The 20,207-nt window shown below is 34.7% G+C and overlaps 1 protein-coding gene across 2 annotated transcripts; it reads right to left on the bottom strand.

Annotated features, from left to right (window-relative positions):
* Window positions 1–2,368: 2,368 nt before the first annotated feature.
* Window positions 2,369–16,285, bottom strand: LOC18447943 (syntaxin-22). Of its 2 annotated transcripts, none has more exons than XR_016049130.1 (7): window positions 15,733–16,285; window positions 13,468–13,561; window positions 4,208–4,347; window positions 3,613–3,687; window positions 3,256–3,498; window positions 3,033–3,133; window positions 2,369–2,845 (listed from the first exon to the last, which is right to left on the bottom strand). XR_016049130.1 is itself a non-coding variant. In XM_006858026.4 (7 exons), exons 1-7 carry the CDS (start codon window positions 15,918–15,920, stop codon window positions 2,780–2,782), a joined length of 822 nt encoding a protein of 273 aa, XP_006858088.1. In that variant the 5' UTR covers window positions 15,921–16,285; the 3' UTR covers window positions 2,369–2,779. The 2 variants fall into 2 exon arrangements, 1 of the variants encoding a protein (XP_006858088.1); XM_006858026.4 differs by having other exon boundaries at window positions 3,256–3,413.
* Window positions 16,286–20,207: the final 3,922 nt, after the last annotated feature.

Here is a 20,207-nt window from a genome sequence, read left to right as displayed (position 1 = left end):
CATAAATAAAGAATCATTTCTCTGTGTAATTATCAAAAAAAAATATACAAAATAAAATAAAATAAAACCCAATAAGAAGGGGCTTTTCGAATACCCCTTTCAATGACATTTATAAGAGATGACAAAACTTTAACGTTCAAACCCTTTAACTCTTCCATGCAAATTGGTCTCTCGCCTCAATACCAAATCCTTGATTGCACAGTAAAACCGCGATCCAAACCGCCGATTCATCGATTTGGACCGATTTTTACAATGCTCAATCTTGATCGCCGATCCGTTTTTTAAATCTCTGAGTTAAACTATTGATTACGCCAATCAAATTTCGTTCAATGCTTTTGGATCTATTCGAACTAAGTGAGAGAGTAGTGTTGCATGGCATTCAATAAGAGTGAGACACTGTAGAGAGACACTACAAGGTAAGTTATCCATTGAAGGGTTTGGATAGCACTCTACTGAGTCTGTAATACCTAGTTATGGGAAACCTGCAAAATGGGAGTTTTAAGGTATTCTACCTATTGATCCAATTCAATCTCTTATCTCCTCCAATAATAAATACTTCTTTTACAAAATTTTTACAAATATACATAGGTTAAAGTGGGACCCTTCGAAAATGGATTCAGGAAGGTTACTTATTTGACAGGACTACACATTTTGAAGAACCAATTTTTCAAACCTGTTCAATCTCTTTTCCCTCCCACGATAAATATATTTGTTGCTAATTTATCCGGCAACATCTTCTAAAATTTTTTATGAACTCTTTTTCATAAATACTTTATATATCCCCAAATTACAAAATATAGGCTTTCAAATGTAAAAAAGAAAAAACAAGAAATTCCCCCTTAGTCTTTATTCGGTAATATCTAATAAAATTTACTCAAAAAAGGAAAAATTTAATCATAAAATTTAAGATAGAGTATTTGAAATACAAGTTTAGTAATAATAGGAGTAGAAAAGAGAAAGTTGAAAAAGAACCAAAAAGATCGCGCTTTCAATATCTTTGATCGATAATCCAAAAAAATGGAGAAATTGAGAAAGATGTCGTACACAGAATTAAATCCGATTGGGCGAAGTAGAAATCTGTAACCAGAATTTTACGTGAACATCGCATACGAATGAAAATGAAGGGCAACTTAAGACAACCGTGAGACCAGCTTTGCTCTATGGGACGGTTAGATGGACAAAAAAATATACCTATAAAATGAGTGTCGGGAGATGTCGATGAGTAGCAAGACAAGAAGAGATAGAATTCAAAATGAATGCAAACGAAAAAATTTAAGTATAACACCAATTGACGATAAGATGGAAGAGAGAAAACTTAGATGGGCTGATCATGTGTGACACAGACCTAGTACAACACTTGTTAAGAGATACAAGTTAGTTCCAATAGAAAGCTCGAAAAGGGCAAAAGATAACCGAAAAGCACGTGATTGAAAATAAGCTTTAAAGGATTTGAGAACTTATAGCTATGGCTCTTGCTAGAGCAAAATAGCAAAGCAAAATTGGTACAGCGGACCCTAATTAATTGAAAAAAGATTGTAACAATAATAAAGAATAAAAAAAAAACAAATTCTTTTTAATAAACATTTTATCTATACATAAATTTAGAAAAGTGTGGTTTCCATAAAGTAACAACCTTAAACAATCCAATCAAGGCACACCTTCAAATTTTATCATAACATATAATTTTGATGTAAAATATTTTTAAGTTTATCTCAAAATCCATTATTATATCTAATTATAAAATTTTAAACTCCAAAAATAGTTAAAATCAAATAGATCTATAAACATGAAAATATTGAAAATAGACAATCTAGATAATATGATGTAAGATGCACACTCAAAATAAATTTATTTTTCATAGTCATACATCTCGATATCGACATGATCAATCATAGGGTTTTTCAACATTAAAACAACCTTTTCCAATGGATTTTTGAGGTACATCCATAGTTCTACATTTTAAGGTTGCAACCTTCCATAAAAATTTTCTATTAAAGAATAGCCGGTTTGAATGTAAGGAGAGATTTCCTCTAATATTGAAAATATCGACTACATTCCGAACCTAATCTCCCAATCCCTAAATTTCAAGAATTTTGGCTTCAGAAACATAAATGCACTTTTGCACCTTAAAAACTACTTTGAAAGCGCATGACACGTGCCAATTGCTAATCTAGCAAACAGTATAACCTTTGGAACCAGATTGGATCAGACTGGCCCCCATCTTTTTTGTTTTAAAGTTCTGTAAAAACGTTAAAACCGAAAAAGAACTGAAAAATGAGAAGTTAATGAAGGCCACTCTTCTCATTTTATTCGAACTGGAGCGACCAGAAGATGATGACAAGTCAAGTGACAACTCGAAACTGAATCGTTTAGACATGAACAGAACAAAGAATTTTATATTCGTTAAGAAAAAATAAAGACTGGAAGACTTCAAACCATTGTTAGTCCCTGTTTACTGAACAGAATTGAGACTGGATTATCAACAAGTAAGAAACGAATACACAGAAAACTTGCACAACCCCAAACCTCCATAAGAAGACATGCAACCAAATTTCCACTCATGGTTACTTATATAACTCAGATTTCAAAAGCTACACAAGAAAATCATAAACATTAAAACTGAAACAGGTGACATGAAGGATCAGAACTTTGCACCCGAATGAAGAGAACAATAATAACAGGAGAGCACTGGCTTTGAGCTCCGATCCCGTGCCACCCAATGGAACTTGATTTTTTCCTTTCTTGGTTAAGAAATGATCCAACAAAAGAATTAAGCCAATCAAGCAGCCAAGACTATAATCACAATGAGTAGAACCACACCAAAGATCACCAATAGCAAGCATGTCTGCAAAAACATAAACAGCATTTATTACATATTCAAGGTTAACTAAGAGAAACAGTTAAATGGGATTACAAGTTATGTTGCTTCCATACACCAGTGAACATCAGCTTGAGAAATATTCTCAAGGCAAATGAGCTAAGAAATAAGACTAAGATTGAACAGGAGATTTTTTTTTTCATTTTTTTTTTACCAGAGAGGAATTTGATTTTTGGGTTTTGGCTGCTTTTGCAAGCTGGGATTTCGCCTGTGCAGTCGCAGAGTAGGAGCCCTCAACATTGGAGTCAATGTCGTCTGCAGGCAACACAGGAGCATTTCATATGTTTATTTATCAATCCATTCACGATAAATAATAGCATACCCAGTTTAATAAATTGCAAGTATGACGAACCCTCGAGGGTTACAGAGAGACATACCTATCATAACCCCTTGCTCATGAACCAGAACGGCAAGATCCTTGAAAATTTCATTCACTTCACCGATTTGTTGTTGGATCTCCTGAATCCCTTGCTCCCTCTCTTCAATGACGGCATCATTGAATGCTATGTCATTATCCAGTAGCAAGACCTCTTGTCTGTGGAATTAATTATACGCTTTTTGCGTTTTTGTCAGCACATGTTTAAGAAGAAACAACTCGAAAACTTCTCAACAACTGAAATCTGAAGATATTAATGATAGTATAAGATTCAGACTAACTGAGATTGCTACATCAATAAAAAATCAATACGCCAATTTAATATTTCATTTTTCTTTTGATTAATTCTAATGTTCACCTTCTGGACTCCACAAGAAGAGCCCGCTGTTCAGGAGTTTTGTCTGGACTTATGTCTAGCTCACTTGCGGTAAAGCTGCAGAAATGAAGCACGGAGAAGACGTCAAGCAAATATGTCAATCTTCGTTGTTAAAATAAAAAAAAAAGAAGCAAATGTATAAATGAAATAAAGAAGAGCATGTAGAGCATTCTCCTGGTCAAAAGACCTACTCAGGAAGATTTTCATGATCAGTAAGTCTGGGACACACTTAAAAAACAATCGATTTTCAGTTCCTATACACTTAGATGAGAGTCCAAAATTTGGTTACTAGGTTGAGAAGATAACAGCCTCCATAATTTGGAGTCCTAAAGGTGCTCCTAGACAGAGTTTTTACATAAGGGAGTGAATGCATGATATGCTCCCAGGGGAGCATAGATTCTTGTCGCATAAAAGGAACTAACACAAATTTTACCCACGAAATACAGAAGGTTAACATTTCACCGAAAACATCAAGAAACCTGGTAAAGATGCCTCCACATTAATTATTTTGGGAATTCAGTGAAACACAGGATGGTGCAACGCCCAAGCACAAGCAAGATCTCAAGCAATAATTTACCTTGTCGGAAGAACAGCCTGGGGAACAAAAGGAGTATATGCAGTTTCTCTCTCTGCTGCCATCCGCTGAGCCTTCTGAAACTCTTTTAAAACTGCTTGGAAATCCTTCGCAAGCTTAGCATCAGCTATCTTTTTGCTGGCCTGAATCCAGAGTCAAGAAACCTTAATATCTCAATATTCACACAGTACGACCAAAAAATAGGAACCTAAAGAAAAAAAAGGTGAACATTTGAAATTTGCATAAAAATTTGCCAAAAGCCCTAACTAATATAGGCCCAAGAGGACCATCAGAATGAAACTACCAAATGACACATAAACGTTACCATATGAAAGTTGAGGAGAATTTGCATCCAGGAAACTTGAAATATTTTCAATGATAGATGCAACAAAAATGTCAAATATCTTCATCAAAAATAAATAAATAAATATCGAATCATTAAAAAAAAAGATACTGAAACAAAGAAGCATATGGGATGGCACATATCTTACATACATCTGTGGTCTAGATGTATGTTGGGGAAGGATCACAAGCTTCACCATTTTACATGTCCTCTTATGGCCACCTGGAGGAAAAATGTAGTTCCAAACTAAGACATAGCTCATGCTCCATGTGCCATAGCCCTGTATTAAGCTTCAGCAATTGATCTGGGCACCACATTTGTTTTTTACGCTTCCAAGAAACCAGATCCCAACCAACAAAGGTACAATAACCTGTAGTTGACCTTCTATCAGTCTGTGAACCAGCCCAGTATGCGCTAGTGTAGATTGCAACACCCATATTACCATGATAAGTAAACAACAACCCTCTACTAGGAGATGACTTCCAATACTTTATGATGTGTTCAACAGTATCTAAATGAGGTTTTCAAGGGCCATGCATGAATTGACTAACTATACTCACCACATAAGATATATCTGGTCATGTAATTGTGAGGTATATAAGCTTGCCCACCAACCTCCGATATTTATAGGGATCCTTCAGTAACTCTCTCGTATGTTCATGATGTCTATGATTGGTTTACATAGGTGCATCTATTGATTTGACGTCCAAGTTCCAAACATTCCGATTTGTTGCAATAGATCCAGCACAGCCTTCCTCCGAGAGATAGCTATTCCCTTCTTTGACCTCGCCGCTTCAATACCCAAAAAACTATATTCGTGGACCCAAAAATTTTACGCCAAACACTATACAAAGGTGACATTTGAGATCTTCAATATCTGTTAAGCTATCCCCTAACACTATAATATCAACGATATATGCTGAGTGTTATCACCTTTTACGCCAAACACTATACTAAGGTGACATTTGAGATCTTCAATATCTGTTAAGCTATTCCCTAACACTATAATATCATCGATATACGCTATCTTCAATATCTGTTAAGCTATCCCCTAACACTATAATATCAACGATATAAGCTATAAGTGTTGTAATCCCGACACTATTTTGCCGTACAAACAGTGCATGATCAGCTTGACTCCTAAACCCAAATCATAGCAAGGCTTTACTAAATCTTCTAAATCAAGCTATCCGAGATTGATTAAGTCCATAGGTCGCCTTTTTCAATCGGCACACCGCACACCCTTCCAGTCTCCTAGAAGCTGAAAACCTGGAAGCATGGCCATAAACGCTTCCTCATGAAGATCTCCATGTAAAAAGGCATTTTTCACATCCAGTTGACGCAAGGACCAAGATATATTTGCAACCAATGAGAATGATTCTAACAGTATTCAACATCGCTGGGGAGGCAAAAGACCCTTTGTAACCTATACCATGTCTCTAAGTATACGTAAAACTTTTTCCAAACCGACCTCGCCTTGTGTCTTTCGATCCTGCCATCTGCCCTGCATTTTATTGTAAGTACCCTCTTGCATCCTACCACCTTCTTTCCTTTACGGCCTGTTTGGATCCCTGAATTTTTAATCCTGGGAAAAGTCAACCCTGGAATTGAGATTTCCTAAAATTGACCTTTCCTGGAATATGGTGGATGCTATTTGGATCGCATACGATAGAAATCAAGAAAATGCAAATTCCCTGTTTGGATTGCCTGGAATATCGTTTTCTTGGAAATGCAAATCCTTTCTCTACTTCTCTAAAAATTTTGAGATAGTTTCTTTCTAAAATTTTCTCTAATATTTTAATACAATCTCTTTCAAAAACTTAAAATTAGAAATAGCCTCTCTCTAAATAATTTGAGATAATTTCTTTCTCTAAAAATTTTATACATTTTCTCTCTCTAAAAATTGATGTAGTTTCTCGCTAAAATTTTGTGATACTCTCTCTCTAAAACTGACACTTTGAGATAGCTTTTCTCTATAAAAATTTTGAGATAGTTTCTCTCTAAGCAATTTCAGGTAGTTTCTCTCTCTAAAATATGATATAGTTTCTCCCTCTAAAATTTTAAAGTACTTTCTCTATCTAAAACTCAGAGATAGTTTCTTTCTAAAAATTCTAAGATAGTTTCTCTCTCTGAGAAATTTTAGGTACTTTCTCATACTAAAATTTGATATAGTTACTCTCTAAAATTTTAAGAATCTTTCTCTCTCTAAAACTTAATTTTTTAGATAGTTTCTCTCCCTATAATTTTCATGCAGTTTATCTCCCTAAAATTTTAATATACTTTCTCCCTCTAAAGCTTAAATTTTGAGATAGTTTATCTAAATTTTTTTAAATAGTTTCTCTCTCTAAAAATTTCAAGTACTTTCTCTATCTAAAATTTTATATAGTTTCTCTCGCGAAAGTTTTAAGATAATTTCTCTCTCTAAAACTTAAAATTTGAGATAGTTTCTCAAAAATTTTCAAGTAGTTTCTCTCTCTAGATTTTTAATAGACCCTCTCTCTGAAACTTAAAATTTGAGATAGTTTATCTATCTAAATTTTTAAAAAAAGTCTCTCAAAAAATTTCAGGTACTTTATCTAAAATTTGATATTAGTTTCTCTAAAGTTTTAATATACTTTCTCTCTCTAAAACTTAAAGTTTAAGATAATTTCCCTATCTAACATTTGATATAGTTTCTAATCTCTAAAATTTTAATATGCTCTCTCTAAAATTTAAAATTTAAGATATTTACTCTCTCTAAATGTTTTGAGATATTTCTCACTAAAATAATTTAAGTAGTTCCTCTCTTTAGAATTTAATGTAGTTTCTCTCTCTAAAATTTTAAGATACTCGCGAAAACTTAAGATTTGAGATAGTTTCTCCCTCTAAAATTTTAATATGGCCTCTCTAAAACTTAATTTGAGATAGTTTCTCTCTAAAAAAATTCGTATATTTTCTCTCTCTAAAAAAATTGTATTTTCTCTCTAAAAAAATATCGTATATTTTCTCTAAAAAAAAATTTGTATACTCTCTCTAAAATTTTAATATGTTTTCTCTCTCTAAAATTTGATATAGTTTCACTCTCTAAAATTTTGATATTTTTTTTGTTCTTCAGCAGCAAAATGGGTCATTTCCACGAAATGTCAATTCCACCTATCTTGGTGGAAATGAGATTTCCAAAATTTAGGCTTAAAATGAGCATTCAGTATCCCACAGATATCTCAATTCCAATGGAAATGTCAATTCTAAGCGAACCAAACACGATTGACCCAGCTTTTCTAGGAAAAGTGACTCCTAGAAATCTGAATCCGAGGAGACAAATGGGCCCTTAGGAAGTTCAGTGAGTTCCTAAGTACTGTTCTTTTCAAAAGCCTGCATTTCCTCCTGCATCGCAGCCTTCTGTTCTGGTCGTGATAGAGCCCTATGTTACACAGGATGGAATGCTAAGAGTAGACAAAGATGATAGAAAACAATGACAGGAAGGTGACACAACATTATAAAATACAAAGTTTCGTATAGCATATTGTGTACAAGAGTGTTTACCCTTGCATAAGGCAATAGGTAAATTTACAGCGGGATTGGACTGAGAGGTGAAGAAATGGTAGATGAAGTAGTAGTAGGATAAGAAGGGTTACTACCTAGATCCAAGTCGACACTTCAGTCATGATTACTCTGGACTGAAAGTTGTATCAGCTTCTTACTTCAAACATATGCCTTCAACTCCTCCTTGGTTGCAACTGGAGCATTTCCATCTTCATTTTGAGACATCTTAGAGACTTCATAAATAAAGGGAGTGGGGGTTGAAAAAGATAGAGATGGTCATACTGGACTGCTCTCTTCATGTCTAATATGCTCCCCTTGAAGAAGTATAGTGAACTTTCAAAGAGACATTGTGAACTTTATTAAATAGGACCATAACATTTGAACGCTTTTCTATTTCTTGGATACCTTAAGAAGACACAGTTAAGGGGGCTTCAGGACTTTCTCTATTTTAGAACCAAAACATAAGCAAAACACAGCGAAGAACTTTGGGATGTACGGGACGAAAGGAGTACCAAGAAGACGTGTTTGTATAGAAGACTTGCCTTGAAGAACCCTTGACGGCATACGATTTACCAAGAATGACACAGTAAGAACAGCTTCAGACCGTAAGGCTTTTGGGATATTCATTTCAAACAAGAGAGATCTAATAACTCCCAACAAGTGTCCATTTCTTCTCTCAAGAACTCCATTTTGATTAGGAGTGTAAGGACATGTTGTCTGGAACTCCATACACTGATCCCTCAAGCAATCCTTGAGATCTTTAGAGTAATATTCACCTCCATTGCCAAAGTGAAGTATTTTAATACTTGTAGTATATTGAGTTCTAACCATTTTATGATAACTTGGAAAAGAGTTACAACTTCATCTTCATATTTCATTACATAAAGTGTAGTTAATCTGGTGCAATCATCCACAAAATTAACAAGAAAACGAGAACCAAAAAGTGATTCAACTAGGGAAGGTCCCCACACATCAATGTAAAATAGAGAAGGGAGAATCACTTCTTTTATACCTGATAAGAAAGGAAGTTCTACAATGTTTTGATTGCTAACAAATCTTACATCGTAATTGAACTTGACTCAACGAAGAACAAGTTTTACAAAACGAGGAATACAAAATAGACAGGGGAGCATGACCAAGACGAGGGTGCCTCAAATACACCCGCTCTTTATTAGCAATGCATGACACGGTCACAAGGCAGTGGTTTGAGTTTCTGTAGAAGCTTGTTTTGGGTCTCTAGAAGGTACAACCCTCTATACTTACGACCACGCCAAATATCTTCCCCATCACTAAGTCCTAAAAGATGCAATAGGATGGAAAAAAGGTTACACAGCAATTAAAAGTTTTTGTAAGATTACAAAGAAAACTTGGAAACATGCAAAGCAGACAACAAATTTATGGAGGAAGTTAATGGAACAGTCTCTTTTCCTTTATTGGGTACAAGGGATCCATCAGCAATCTTGACAGACTCATGGTTTGACTAGGTAGCATAAGTAGAAAAGAGATTGGACAAAACGGCCATATGTTCAGTGGCTCCTAATGAACATTCCATGGAGCTTGAGAAGTCATGGAAAAATGGTGTGCAAATGCAGACGAACCTGATTGACGGATGAGACTTGAAGGAAGAAGAGGGCTCAAGATCACGAACAGACGCATGCTGCTCAAGGTCAAGAAGCTCTCGCTTGAAAAAAAATGTCACAAAATCATCCTCATGTAAGGAAGTACAGCTACGCGATGGATAACGAACAACACCTTGTTGACGAGGCATGTTGTGACTAGTGTCCTCATTAATAACAAAAGCATAAGCCTGAGTTCTATTGCATTTAGGGTGTCCAACAAGATCCCGGCATGTTTCCTTGGTGTACTGGGAATTTCCACAATGGATACATTTTAACTTATCCTTTTCATAAGTTGTGAAGCTTCTACAGCCACCACTATGGCTTCCACCTCGACCACCACTACAGCCACCAGCCCACCACCATGATTATTTAAAGAATTGGAAAATTAGGGAAGATCTTTTAGGTTCACCAATCGACACAAGCATGATTTTTCGGTGAGCTTCTTCACCTTAGAGGAGGGGAAGAATTATTCTAAGTGATGGTAAAGTTTTGCACCCAAAATATTAGATCTGATATTTTCATATTCAGGATTGAGGCCCCCTAAACGATCAAATATGATCCATCCTTTATCTATGCTCTTTTGCACAATGGGAGAAATTTATAGGTTGATAGTGATTCAAATCATCCTAAAAACCCCGTAAAGCCGCATGATAGTCACCAAGTCACAAATCTTTTTGTTTGAAATTACTGATTTGTTACTCCAACTCACAGATTTTCCCCATATTCTTCTTTTGTGAGTAGGCTTCAGCCATTGCATCTCGTAACTCCTTTGAAGTATCACAATTCATAAATGTGTCACTCAAGTTCGGTTGCATAGAGCTTAAAATCTAGTTCATATCAATCATCTCATTAGCCTCCAATCAGCACAGGAAGGCTCCTTCACATCTGGCTTCACTATAAGACTGCCAATATAACACAACTTTTTTCTACTTCCAAGGAATGAACTAACAAATCTGCTCCATTCCAGATAGTTTGTGCCATGAAATTTAAATGAAGTGATTTGAAGTCCAGAGTACTTCGAACTTAATGTTCGTTGTGACATTATTCCTTTCCCAAGGAAAAAACAAATCACAATGTTGCTTAAATTCTGGATACACTTTCAGATTTCTCTCTAAATACTTTACGTAAACACCACAAGCACTACCCAGTGCATTGGCTGGTTGATTATAAAATTGTGGCAGCAAATTCCAGACGTAACATGGCCATAAGGCTATTCGATACACATCAGACAGTTGGTATCAGTCCCCAAAAAATAAAACTCGATAAATATATTTCAGACATCTCATAGGGAGGAACAAATTTATGCAACCTGGTTAACCGCTGGATCCCCCATCTATGGATCACGAACCACCCTAGGCTTTGGCGACAAACCCTAAACCACTGACACCTTACCCAGAAAACTAAGATCAGAGAACAAACCTTAGATATAACACTTCCATTAAAACAAAAACACAGTATATAAGAAGGTTTTCACCATGATCTTCAAAAAATAGCTCTGTTGGGATTTCTTTTTGCCAAACATTCTTCCATTGTCTGGCTGTACAAGTGAAACCAGCAGTTACATGGCCGGTATTTAACCACTTGACTCAAACTTCTACAAATCTGGACCTCAATCTGATACTAAGTAGAAAAATGTAATCTAAATCTACAATAATCAGCAAGTATTTGATAGGGGAAGGGGAATGAAGGGTGGAAAGAAAGAGAAGCGTGTGAGAGAAAGATGGGAGAAAGAGAATGATGTAATGCCCCTAATGATGTAATGCCCCTCTTACGACCAATCATATGTTTATACTATTACTCATATGTAATAGGAACTCCCTTTCAGATCTCCTAAAATGCTCGAAAACTGCTTGATGTGGAATGGACATCCAAAATAAACGTTGACACAGCAGTGAACACACTTCTAGGCCTCCAAATCCTTTCTTTTCAAATCTATGATTGTGGTGGGAAAACAAATGGACCTGCAGAGTTTAGGGGCCTTACTGAAATCATGGAGAATGGGGTGCTGTTGTTGTCCTCTAGGCGACATCAACCACATCATCAAACACTTAATCCTTTTCTTCTCGATAATTGACAAGTTTAGTGATATGAAATGCATGCACCAAGTTGTCCATCTGCTTTTGTCTAAATACCCAATCCGTCTCTGTTTATATGTTCTTTCAGACAAAAATAGATGGGTACACTGGGCTCACACAAAAAGACATCGCAAATAAATGTGCCAACCCTCAAGATAAAGATTGGTATTCTCACTCCTTGTTAAGCCAGGGATCCATGATCAGCATGGTCCTCATAACACAGATCATACAACTTCCCAATGAATGGACACAACTGTATCAAGAGACTTGACATCATCATGTCACTTAGCAGCTCCAAGATATTTCTTTCCCACAACCAAATTACAACACCACAGTATAGTAGCATGGTATACTAAAGCAGAACACACCTAATGAACAACTCACCTAGCATGGGGCCCATATCAAAGAAACCTAAAGCAATCCTCAGAGGCCATAAAGGAAGCATCTGTACACTTTCCCAAATTCTTATTTATGTTCAGTGATTCTCCAGAAAGTAAATACATCATCAGTGTTATACAACAGATACCATTGATAGAAGCATTAGGAACAATCAAATACAAAATGCAGTGGTAAAATTATCGAGTGAAAGGGCCTTGGCAATGGACAGCACCTCTCTGGCCGCCATCTGCCTAAATAAGAAATTCTTTGGCATCCTTTAAGACCATGGGAATGTTTTTCTGTAACAAATAAATACTGAATTAAGAAAACTGGCAACACAGGAAAATACACCAAATGATCACATAAAAGATATCCATTTGGGGCTCATGCATCTATATGACATTTAGATTTGCTCGGAAGGCAAATGACATAACTAGCTTTAGTTTTTGTTTGTTGCGAAATACATCATACTTGAAATTAACCCAAATTTTCAGTAACAAGCAGACTTCTGCCCTTGTGCAAAGTGATTACTCCCCTAGAGGTGCTAAAGCTGGCAGGCATCATTGCCAGTCCATTACCAATCCATTGTGTCTATTACCAATCCATTGTGATCTTGCCTACATAAATAGAAATAACTTCTACAGTAACTTGTTGCAACCTAATCTGGACTTAAGTGATCATAATCGTCACAGTCCAACCTGACCTGGCTCAAACAATTATTAATATGAATTATATGAGAACCACATACCATTTTCATACAAACGCAAACACGATATCTGCATTAGTACTAATTGGTGTGAGCACCTACTTGACTGAGAGTAGGCATTGGGAAATCCTCACTCATGCATCACACTCACATGAAATACACAAAAAGGAAGAAAATGTACATACAACACTACATCCAGGAAATTGTGTACAAAATACAGCATCCAGTAATGAAAGATGAAGGATTTTAGATTCCATGGTGATTTATCTGCAATTATTTTTGTATGTAAAATGTAAGTTTAATTAGGTATGAAGTAAATCATCTAGAATTTTAAAGTAGGCTAATCCACTGCAAAAGTAAATTGGAGAGCAGTAGCCACAGAAATTAAATGAAAGCAATTAATATTCCAAACTAAAAAAACCACAAGGACATTACAAACATATGATCATATGCTGTGAAGAAAATCAAATTATAAGACCATAAGACATACTTCACATGTTACTAGTGGGGATAATTTGTCCATAATTAGATAATAAATTTTCAATGAATCAAGTAGGGAATAAATTTTCAATGAATCAAGTAGGGACAAAGTAAATGAAGAAGGTTAGAAATATACTCACACTAACTTCAGTATATTGATCAGTTTCACTAGCGGCTTTTAGTTTAGCAGATGTTTCTTTCACCAACTGGCCAATGTGTTGCCTTGTCTTATGCCTATGAAGGTAAAAAGATTCTAATGAAGAAGCAACAACATAACTTCGAAGTCTTACAAGACAAAAAGCAATAACTCCAGCCTTTGGAAAGCACACATACAGAAAAGACCTAGCATCTTCCAGACAAATGAAATAAGGGTTTATTACAAGCAACAAAAAGAGACAGACAACTTACTAACTTACCAAAAACCAAGAATATTAACCAATTAATTGCAGTGCGAAACATTTTTTTAAGAAGGTCAACAATAATGTACAATTTCCAACCTACAGGCTAATTGACAGACAAGATCATTATAACATAATAGGTCACATAAACAATAAAATCTTTAGCTCAAAAAAAAAAAGTGTTTCATGTCAGAGATATATTCATTTTCTGATGTTCCAAATGGTTAGGACAATTATCAACTCACATGCCCCAGACAAATCTCAGTTCATTACATTTCTAAGATGTCTTATCCACTTTATATACAACAAAGACTTCAGAAAGTAGTAGGATCAAACCATGGTATACGGCACCCAACATGCCAACAACTAGCAATGAAATGCTCTCCAATATACGTAAAGATGACACCGCCTCATAAATCTCTCAAAAAAGAGCAACAAAAAGCAATGACAATAGCTAAACGAATTCTCACTTGTCTTTCAATTTGTTTAATATATCATCCACCAAAACCCAAGGTCTTCACATTTTCTAGGATAAATTGCCATAAGATCTCAATTGAGTTAGGAGATGATATCATAGCCCAAAGGTGTCATAGATCAAAATATCTGGATTTACGAGCTAGGTGGCATGAATTCGTCAGTTTGAGTACATACAAGTATCAAACACAAATCACAACATATGCCAATAGATTCTTTTTCTCGTTCATTGTCCATTTCATGCATAATTGATATAGGCTTGACCGTCTTTCTGTGTTTAGAGTAGACATTTGACCTTTGAAAATCTGCATGACTTCATCCAACAAAGCCATAATTGAATTTGCAGCTACTCATAATGGAATGGAATACTAGAAACCAACTTTTGATTTCGTTGTCTCTTTATATTTTTACCATGTCACCAGTATCCTTGTCTGACACTTATACAAGTACCCATCGCCATGCAACATATTTTACAAGCACATTACAACCAAAGATATAATTTTTTTAAGTTGAAAGAAGACCAATATAGCTTGATTCACAGGAGAGTAACAAGAAAAAATAGCTAGCTCAAAGATGCTTCATTTATATTGATGTAAATAAGTTTTGCAATATAACACTAAGGCACAAAACCAAACATCGCAAAAACAGTTAAAACTTATGATCAATGTCATTTTGGCTTTTGGTGGGTAAGATTTTGATTTATGTTATTAAGACATAAGGACACCCAAAATTAACAAAGGTAACCTAACAAAGCATGCCAAACCGCATTTACTTAACTTCCATGTGAACAACCAACTCTATGTGGATCATTGAATCCAAAATAAATTCAAGTTAACAGGCCAAAAGAAAAATGTATTCTTATCAGTTGCATTTGGATCAATTTTGCAGGAATCAGATTAGTAGCGATCATTTACAAACTACCTCGATCACAATTTAATACCCAACAACCAAGACCAGCATCACTTATCCTATACATGCACATATGAAAAACCTTTAAAATGAAAGGAAGAAAGCAAGCATTGGGAAACAACAAACTAACTGATTCCCCATCCAGATTGAAGGAAAAAATGCTAAAGTTCATAATGATGAAAACATATGCAAAATTGCCTAATTTCTCGCAGTATGGCTTTATTAATTTCCTATAATTATAATTCAACTTTCCAATGACTTTTACTTCTCTGAAGACAAGAACTAGCGGCCATGCAACCAATACTGCACATCTTGACCAGGAAAGTTTTTTGCCAAAATCGCACTCATAAGGTGGATAACAGTAACAATTTCTCTAAAATTTGCACGAATATGTTGTGTAAGAACAAGAGAAAAAATCATCAAAAATCATAACACATCTATAGGACCTAAACCCAGAAACCCTCCGTTTCAAAATTAATAAATCCAATAACAAAACCATAGTAAGAATTGGAATAATAATCAAATCCAACAAGAATAAAAACAAGAACAAGAAAAGGGAGAGGAATTTTGGTTATCTTTAAAAAATGGAATTTGAGCAACAAGACTCTAAAGCGAAACACTTACAGCTTCTCTCGAAGCTCTGGTGTGTCCTTTGGCGTGCCGAGGGTATTAACAAGCCTCTGAAATGACGAAACTGAAGTATTAATCTGAAAAACCCCAGCCGCTACAGCCTGAGAAGGCTCCTGCTTTCCATTAGCCATTCCTGTCCTCTTAGTAAAAGGCCTTCCAGCTTCTAGGTCTTGGAAGCTCATTTTCAAAGCCTACTTTCTCTCCAAAAACCCAAGCACTCGATCTCTGAACCAAAAGGAACAAATAAACACCAACCCTCGCTGCAATTCAGCCTAATTTCCACCAAACCACTAGAATCAAATTCTAGAGTCGAACAGGTCGATCTTCACCAGAATTTTGCCCTAAATTCCCTTAGATCCCTAGAAATTAAGCTTCGGGGCAAAATAAGGGTCGATCTTTACAGATTTTTCGCCCTAATTCGCCCTGAAACCCAAGAAATAGATCTTTGAAGAAATTAGGCAAATTCTGGAACCGATCAAGCCCAGGAAATCAGAACCTAGGGACACAGAGAGCTTTTAGAAGCCGTTACAGAAGGGACTTATAGGGCAAAAAAGCGTTTTGTGAAAGTCTGTAAATAGAGTTTTTTTTGGAGGGTGGAAGTATATACAAAATCGCGGAAAAATAATAATCGCATAAAAAAATGAGAATCCTAATTTGACCTCTCATAGTGAGTACCCCATAAAAAGAGTTGACAAAATTACCTTCAAGTACGTGAAAAAGTATCTAGAAGGTCGCAACTCTTTTGACCGACCAAACGATTGCTTAGGGGTGGAAACACGGTAGGGGTTTAGGGTCCGGCTGAATTTGGACCAGAACAATATACAGGTGCAGGTTTTAGACTTATACCTGGTCTTTTGGATCCAAACTTCGAACTTAAATTTAGAGTAGAGGTTGGATCTACCCATTGCTGATCAAGTCCATTGCCACCTTTGGACTATAAAATTCATTTTTGTTGTCTTTTTTTTATTATTATGAACCCAAATTGTCGATAACATTTACATTCTTACACAACATTTATGAATACCTAAGTACACTTCTATTTCTTATCATTTTAAGAAATAATAAAAAAAATTTAAGAAACAAATTATTGGCATAAATATCCACATATATCAATATTATTCGAGTTGAGTCTAAGTTTTGAGCCCAAACTCAACCTTTCGAGTCCAAAATTTAAACCTATACTTGAACTCGATATTGAGGCTACCCGTTAAATTCCATTGCCACCCTCAGCTTTCTCTTACAAAATGACCTATATACCCTTTCTTTTACTTGGCTGCCTGGTGGTCAGGAGTGTCTTTTTGCATTTGGAGGGTACTTTGGGCTTTTGTTGTACACAAGGGACGCTTATGTCTTTTATACAAAATAAAAGCGTATTTCTGGCATTTAGGGTTAGACATGGAGTTGGATTCGCCGGCCCTGACGTGAGACACGCCGACGCCACGCTCCCTTGGCGGGACAACTGCGAGAAACAATGATTAAAATGCCCTACACGTTCTCCTAGACACTCGAAGACGCCCATCTTCTGTTTTGCAGATCTTAAAAACAAATTTCACATTTTCTAGAAAAAACTTGTTTTGGAAAAAATTTATATAGAGCCGAGGCCCTAAACAATCAAATTACAGTCCATCCTAAAATTTTCACTAAAAGAGGATGTTTTGATGCTTACATATCCTCAAAGTGATCATCTCAACATCAAGATGCATAGACATCAGAAGTAAAGTGGAGTTCAAGTTTTGTAAATAATGCATCTTGTATCGCATTTTTAGATAGTCAATTTTTTAGATTTTTAAGTTTTCAGAGATCTGTTCTATCTATACTATTTTTTAAACTTTATATTTTATAATTAAAAATAAAAATATATTTTAAAGCTATCACAAAGATTTTTAGTTTGAAAACCTTATTTTTCAACACTATTTGAAGGCGCACTCTTATATATAAGGTTGGAGCCACGCACCTCAAAAATTATTTAGATGAAAGTCTTAGAATATTGGATAATGCACTCAAATGATCATCTTGATGTGTGGATATGATGAAAAAAAAATTAAGTATTAAAAATAATATATTTATCTAGACCGCCTATTTTTAAGTTTTGAAATATTTATAGATCTACATAATCTAATTTATTTTATTATTTTAGCAAAGATTGAAAATTATTTTGGCTATGAATAATTATTTTTATATATTTCTATATTTCAAAAAAAAATTTAAAAGTTTCCCTAAATAGAAATAAATTTTCTAAGATCTATTTTCTACTACTTTTGGACTTGATTTGAATATGTTTTGTTAATCCTGTTTTAAATATAGAAAAAGTTTATATATAGTCGAGGCTCTAAACAATCAAGGTCACTTCAAAAATTACACTAGAAGAGGTTGTTTTGATACCCAAATATATTCAAAATGATCATCTCAACATCAAGATGCATGGACATGAGAAAAAAAATGGATTTCAAGTTTTGAAAATTGTGCATCTTGTAACACTATTTTGAGTCGTCAATTTTCAAGATTTTTAAGTTTTCATAGATATGCTCGATCTACACTATTTCTTAAGCTTTAAATTTATAATTAAAGATGAAAAAATATTTTTAAGATAAAGATTTTCAGTATTAAAACCACATTTCTCGACACTATTTGAAGGTACGTTTTACTTTGATTGTTTAGAGCCTCAGTTCTACACAAACCGTACCTTGTAAATATATTTTCATATTTTTTAGAAATTGGTTGTATTTTTTATTTTTTTAATATTTTTAGGACAGCCACGACCTGTCCGGTTAGACCAATTGAATCAGCCGATTTGTCGATTACTTGGACCCGGCCTTTAGCCAGTTTTTTACACCGGTTTGATTTTTTTGAACACTAACTTCATCTCTTTACCCAATGTTTTTTTGACTTTGATGCCTGTTACACTGTTGAGAGCAAGAGAGGGAGATGGCAGGCCTGTGTCGAATGGTGTCGGCTAATCATGTAGAGATAGTAGCTATGTTACAAGGGTTCCTAATTTGTAGGTACAAATGCATGGAGGATAACTTGATCATCGAAGGAGACTCCAACAATGTCATAAATAGGTGCATTGGCTTGTCAATACCTCCTTGGCAGTTACTTTCTTCATGGCAAAAAGTAATGAATCTAGCATCGATCAAGAGGTGCTCTTTCAATCATATATATAGCGAAGCTAATTCCTGTTGAATAACAACAGGAGGTGCTCTTTCAATCATGTCTATAGAGAAGCGAATACCAGTTGAATTGACAAAGACGTCAGTCTTTTTAGCCTCTTTAGTTGCATCCCTTGTATTGTTTTAATTTTTTAATTATAATTTATTAAAAAAAAAGTTTATATAAGGATGCAACCTTATAATGTAAAACTATGGATGCGCCTCAAAAATCTATTGGAAAAGGTAGTTTTAATGTTGAAAAACCCTTTGATTGATCATCTCGACATCGAAATGTATGACCATGAAAAATAAAAAGATTCTAAGTCTAAAAAATAATGTATTTTACAATATATTATCTACACAGTCCATTTTCAAGATTTTTACGTGTTTATAAATCAACTTGACTTTTAATCATCTTTAAAATTTAAAATTTTATAATTAGATATAAAAATAGATTTTGAGGTAATCTTAAGAATATTTTGCATCAAAACTATCAATCATGATAAATTTTGAAGGTACATCTTATCTCTATAGCTACTAATATGAAGGTACATCTTATCTCTATAGCTACAGATATACATATCCGTATGCCAACTGTACCTTTTATTTAATAATATTTAATATTCTTGTTAAAAATAATAATAATAATAATTATAAAAAAAAAGAAAAGGGTTTTTAAACGTGTTGGGTTAAGGGCGAGATGTGTTGGGATAAGCAACATATTGGGAAATAGCGGCAGACGAAGAATGGTTGTTGTTGTTGTTTCTTCTTAAATTGCGCCACATGACGATATTGCGTGGCCCCACTCTGCACACTCCCACACTTCTAAGTTAATTCAGTTTTATCAATTTTAAGGAGAGTTATCGAAAGCGAAATACACCTGTTTTTTACTCTTTAATATATTAACTATTTTTAATTTTTAATTATTTTTGTTACTTCCATAGAGAAGGGTTTTGGTAGAAATAGAACACATTGCTGCCACCCTTACTACCTACCTTTGAGCTCATTTTTATTTTCAACTCTAGAAACTTACCCGTATATCCCATATAAATATTGTACTACGGAAAATCCACCCCTCAAATAACACCTTTTTATGTTCTTTTTGATATTAAAAATCTAAAGTCAAGAAGCTGTTTAACCGGTCTAACCGAAAGCTGTTTAACCGGTAAGCGGTTTAGCTAGCCTAACAGGACAAATCCCAACAAGTCAAAAACTTGTTAAAAAAATAAAAAGAAGTATAAATAATGATTAAAACAAAACATATTTAAATGAAGTTTAAAATTAATAAAAAAAATGGATTTTAAAGAATCGATTTGTGCT

This window comes from Amborella trichopoda, chromosome 2 (genome assembly GCF_054954075.1).
Source record: "Amborella trichopoda isolate Santa Cruz 75 chromosome 2, AtrichopodaSantaCruz75HAP2 v2.0, whole genome shotgun sequence".
Classification (NCBI taxonomy): domain Eukaryota; kingdom Viridiplantae; phylum Streptophyta; class Magnoliopsida; order Amborellales; family Amborellaceae; genus Amborella; species Amborella trichopoda.
This window is presented reverse-complemented; position numbering and strand designations above follow the sequence as displayed.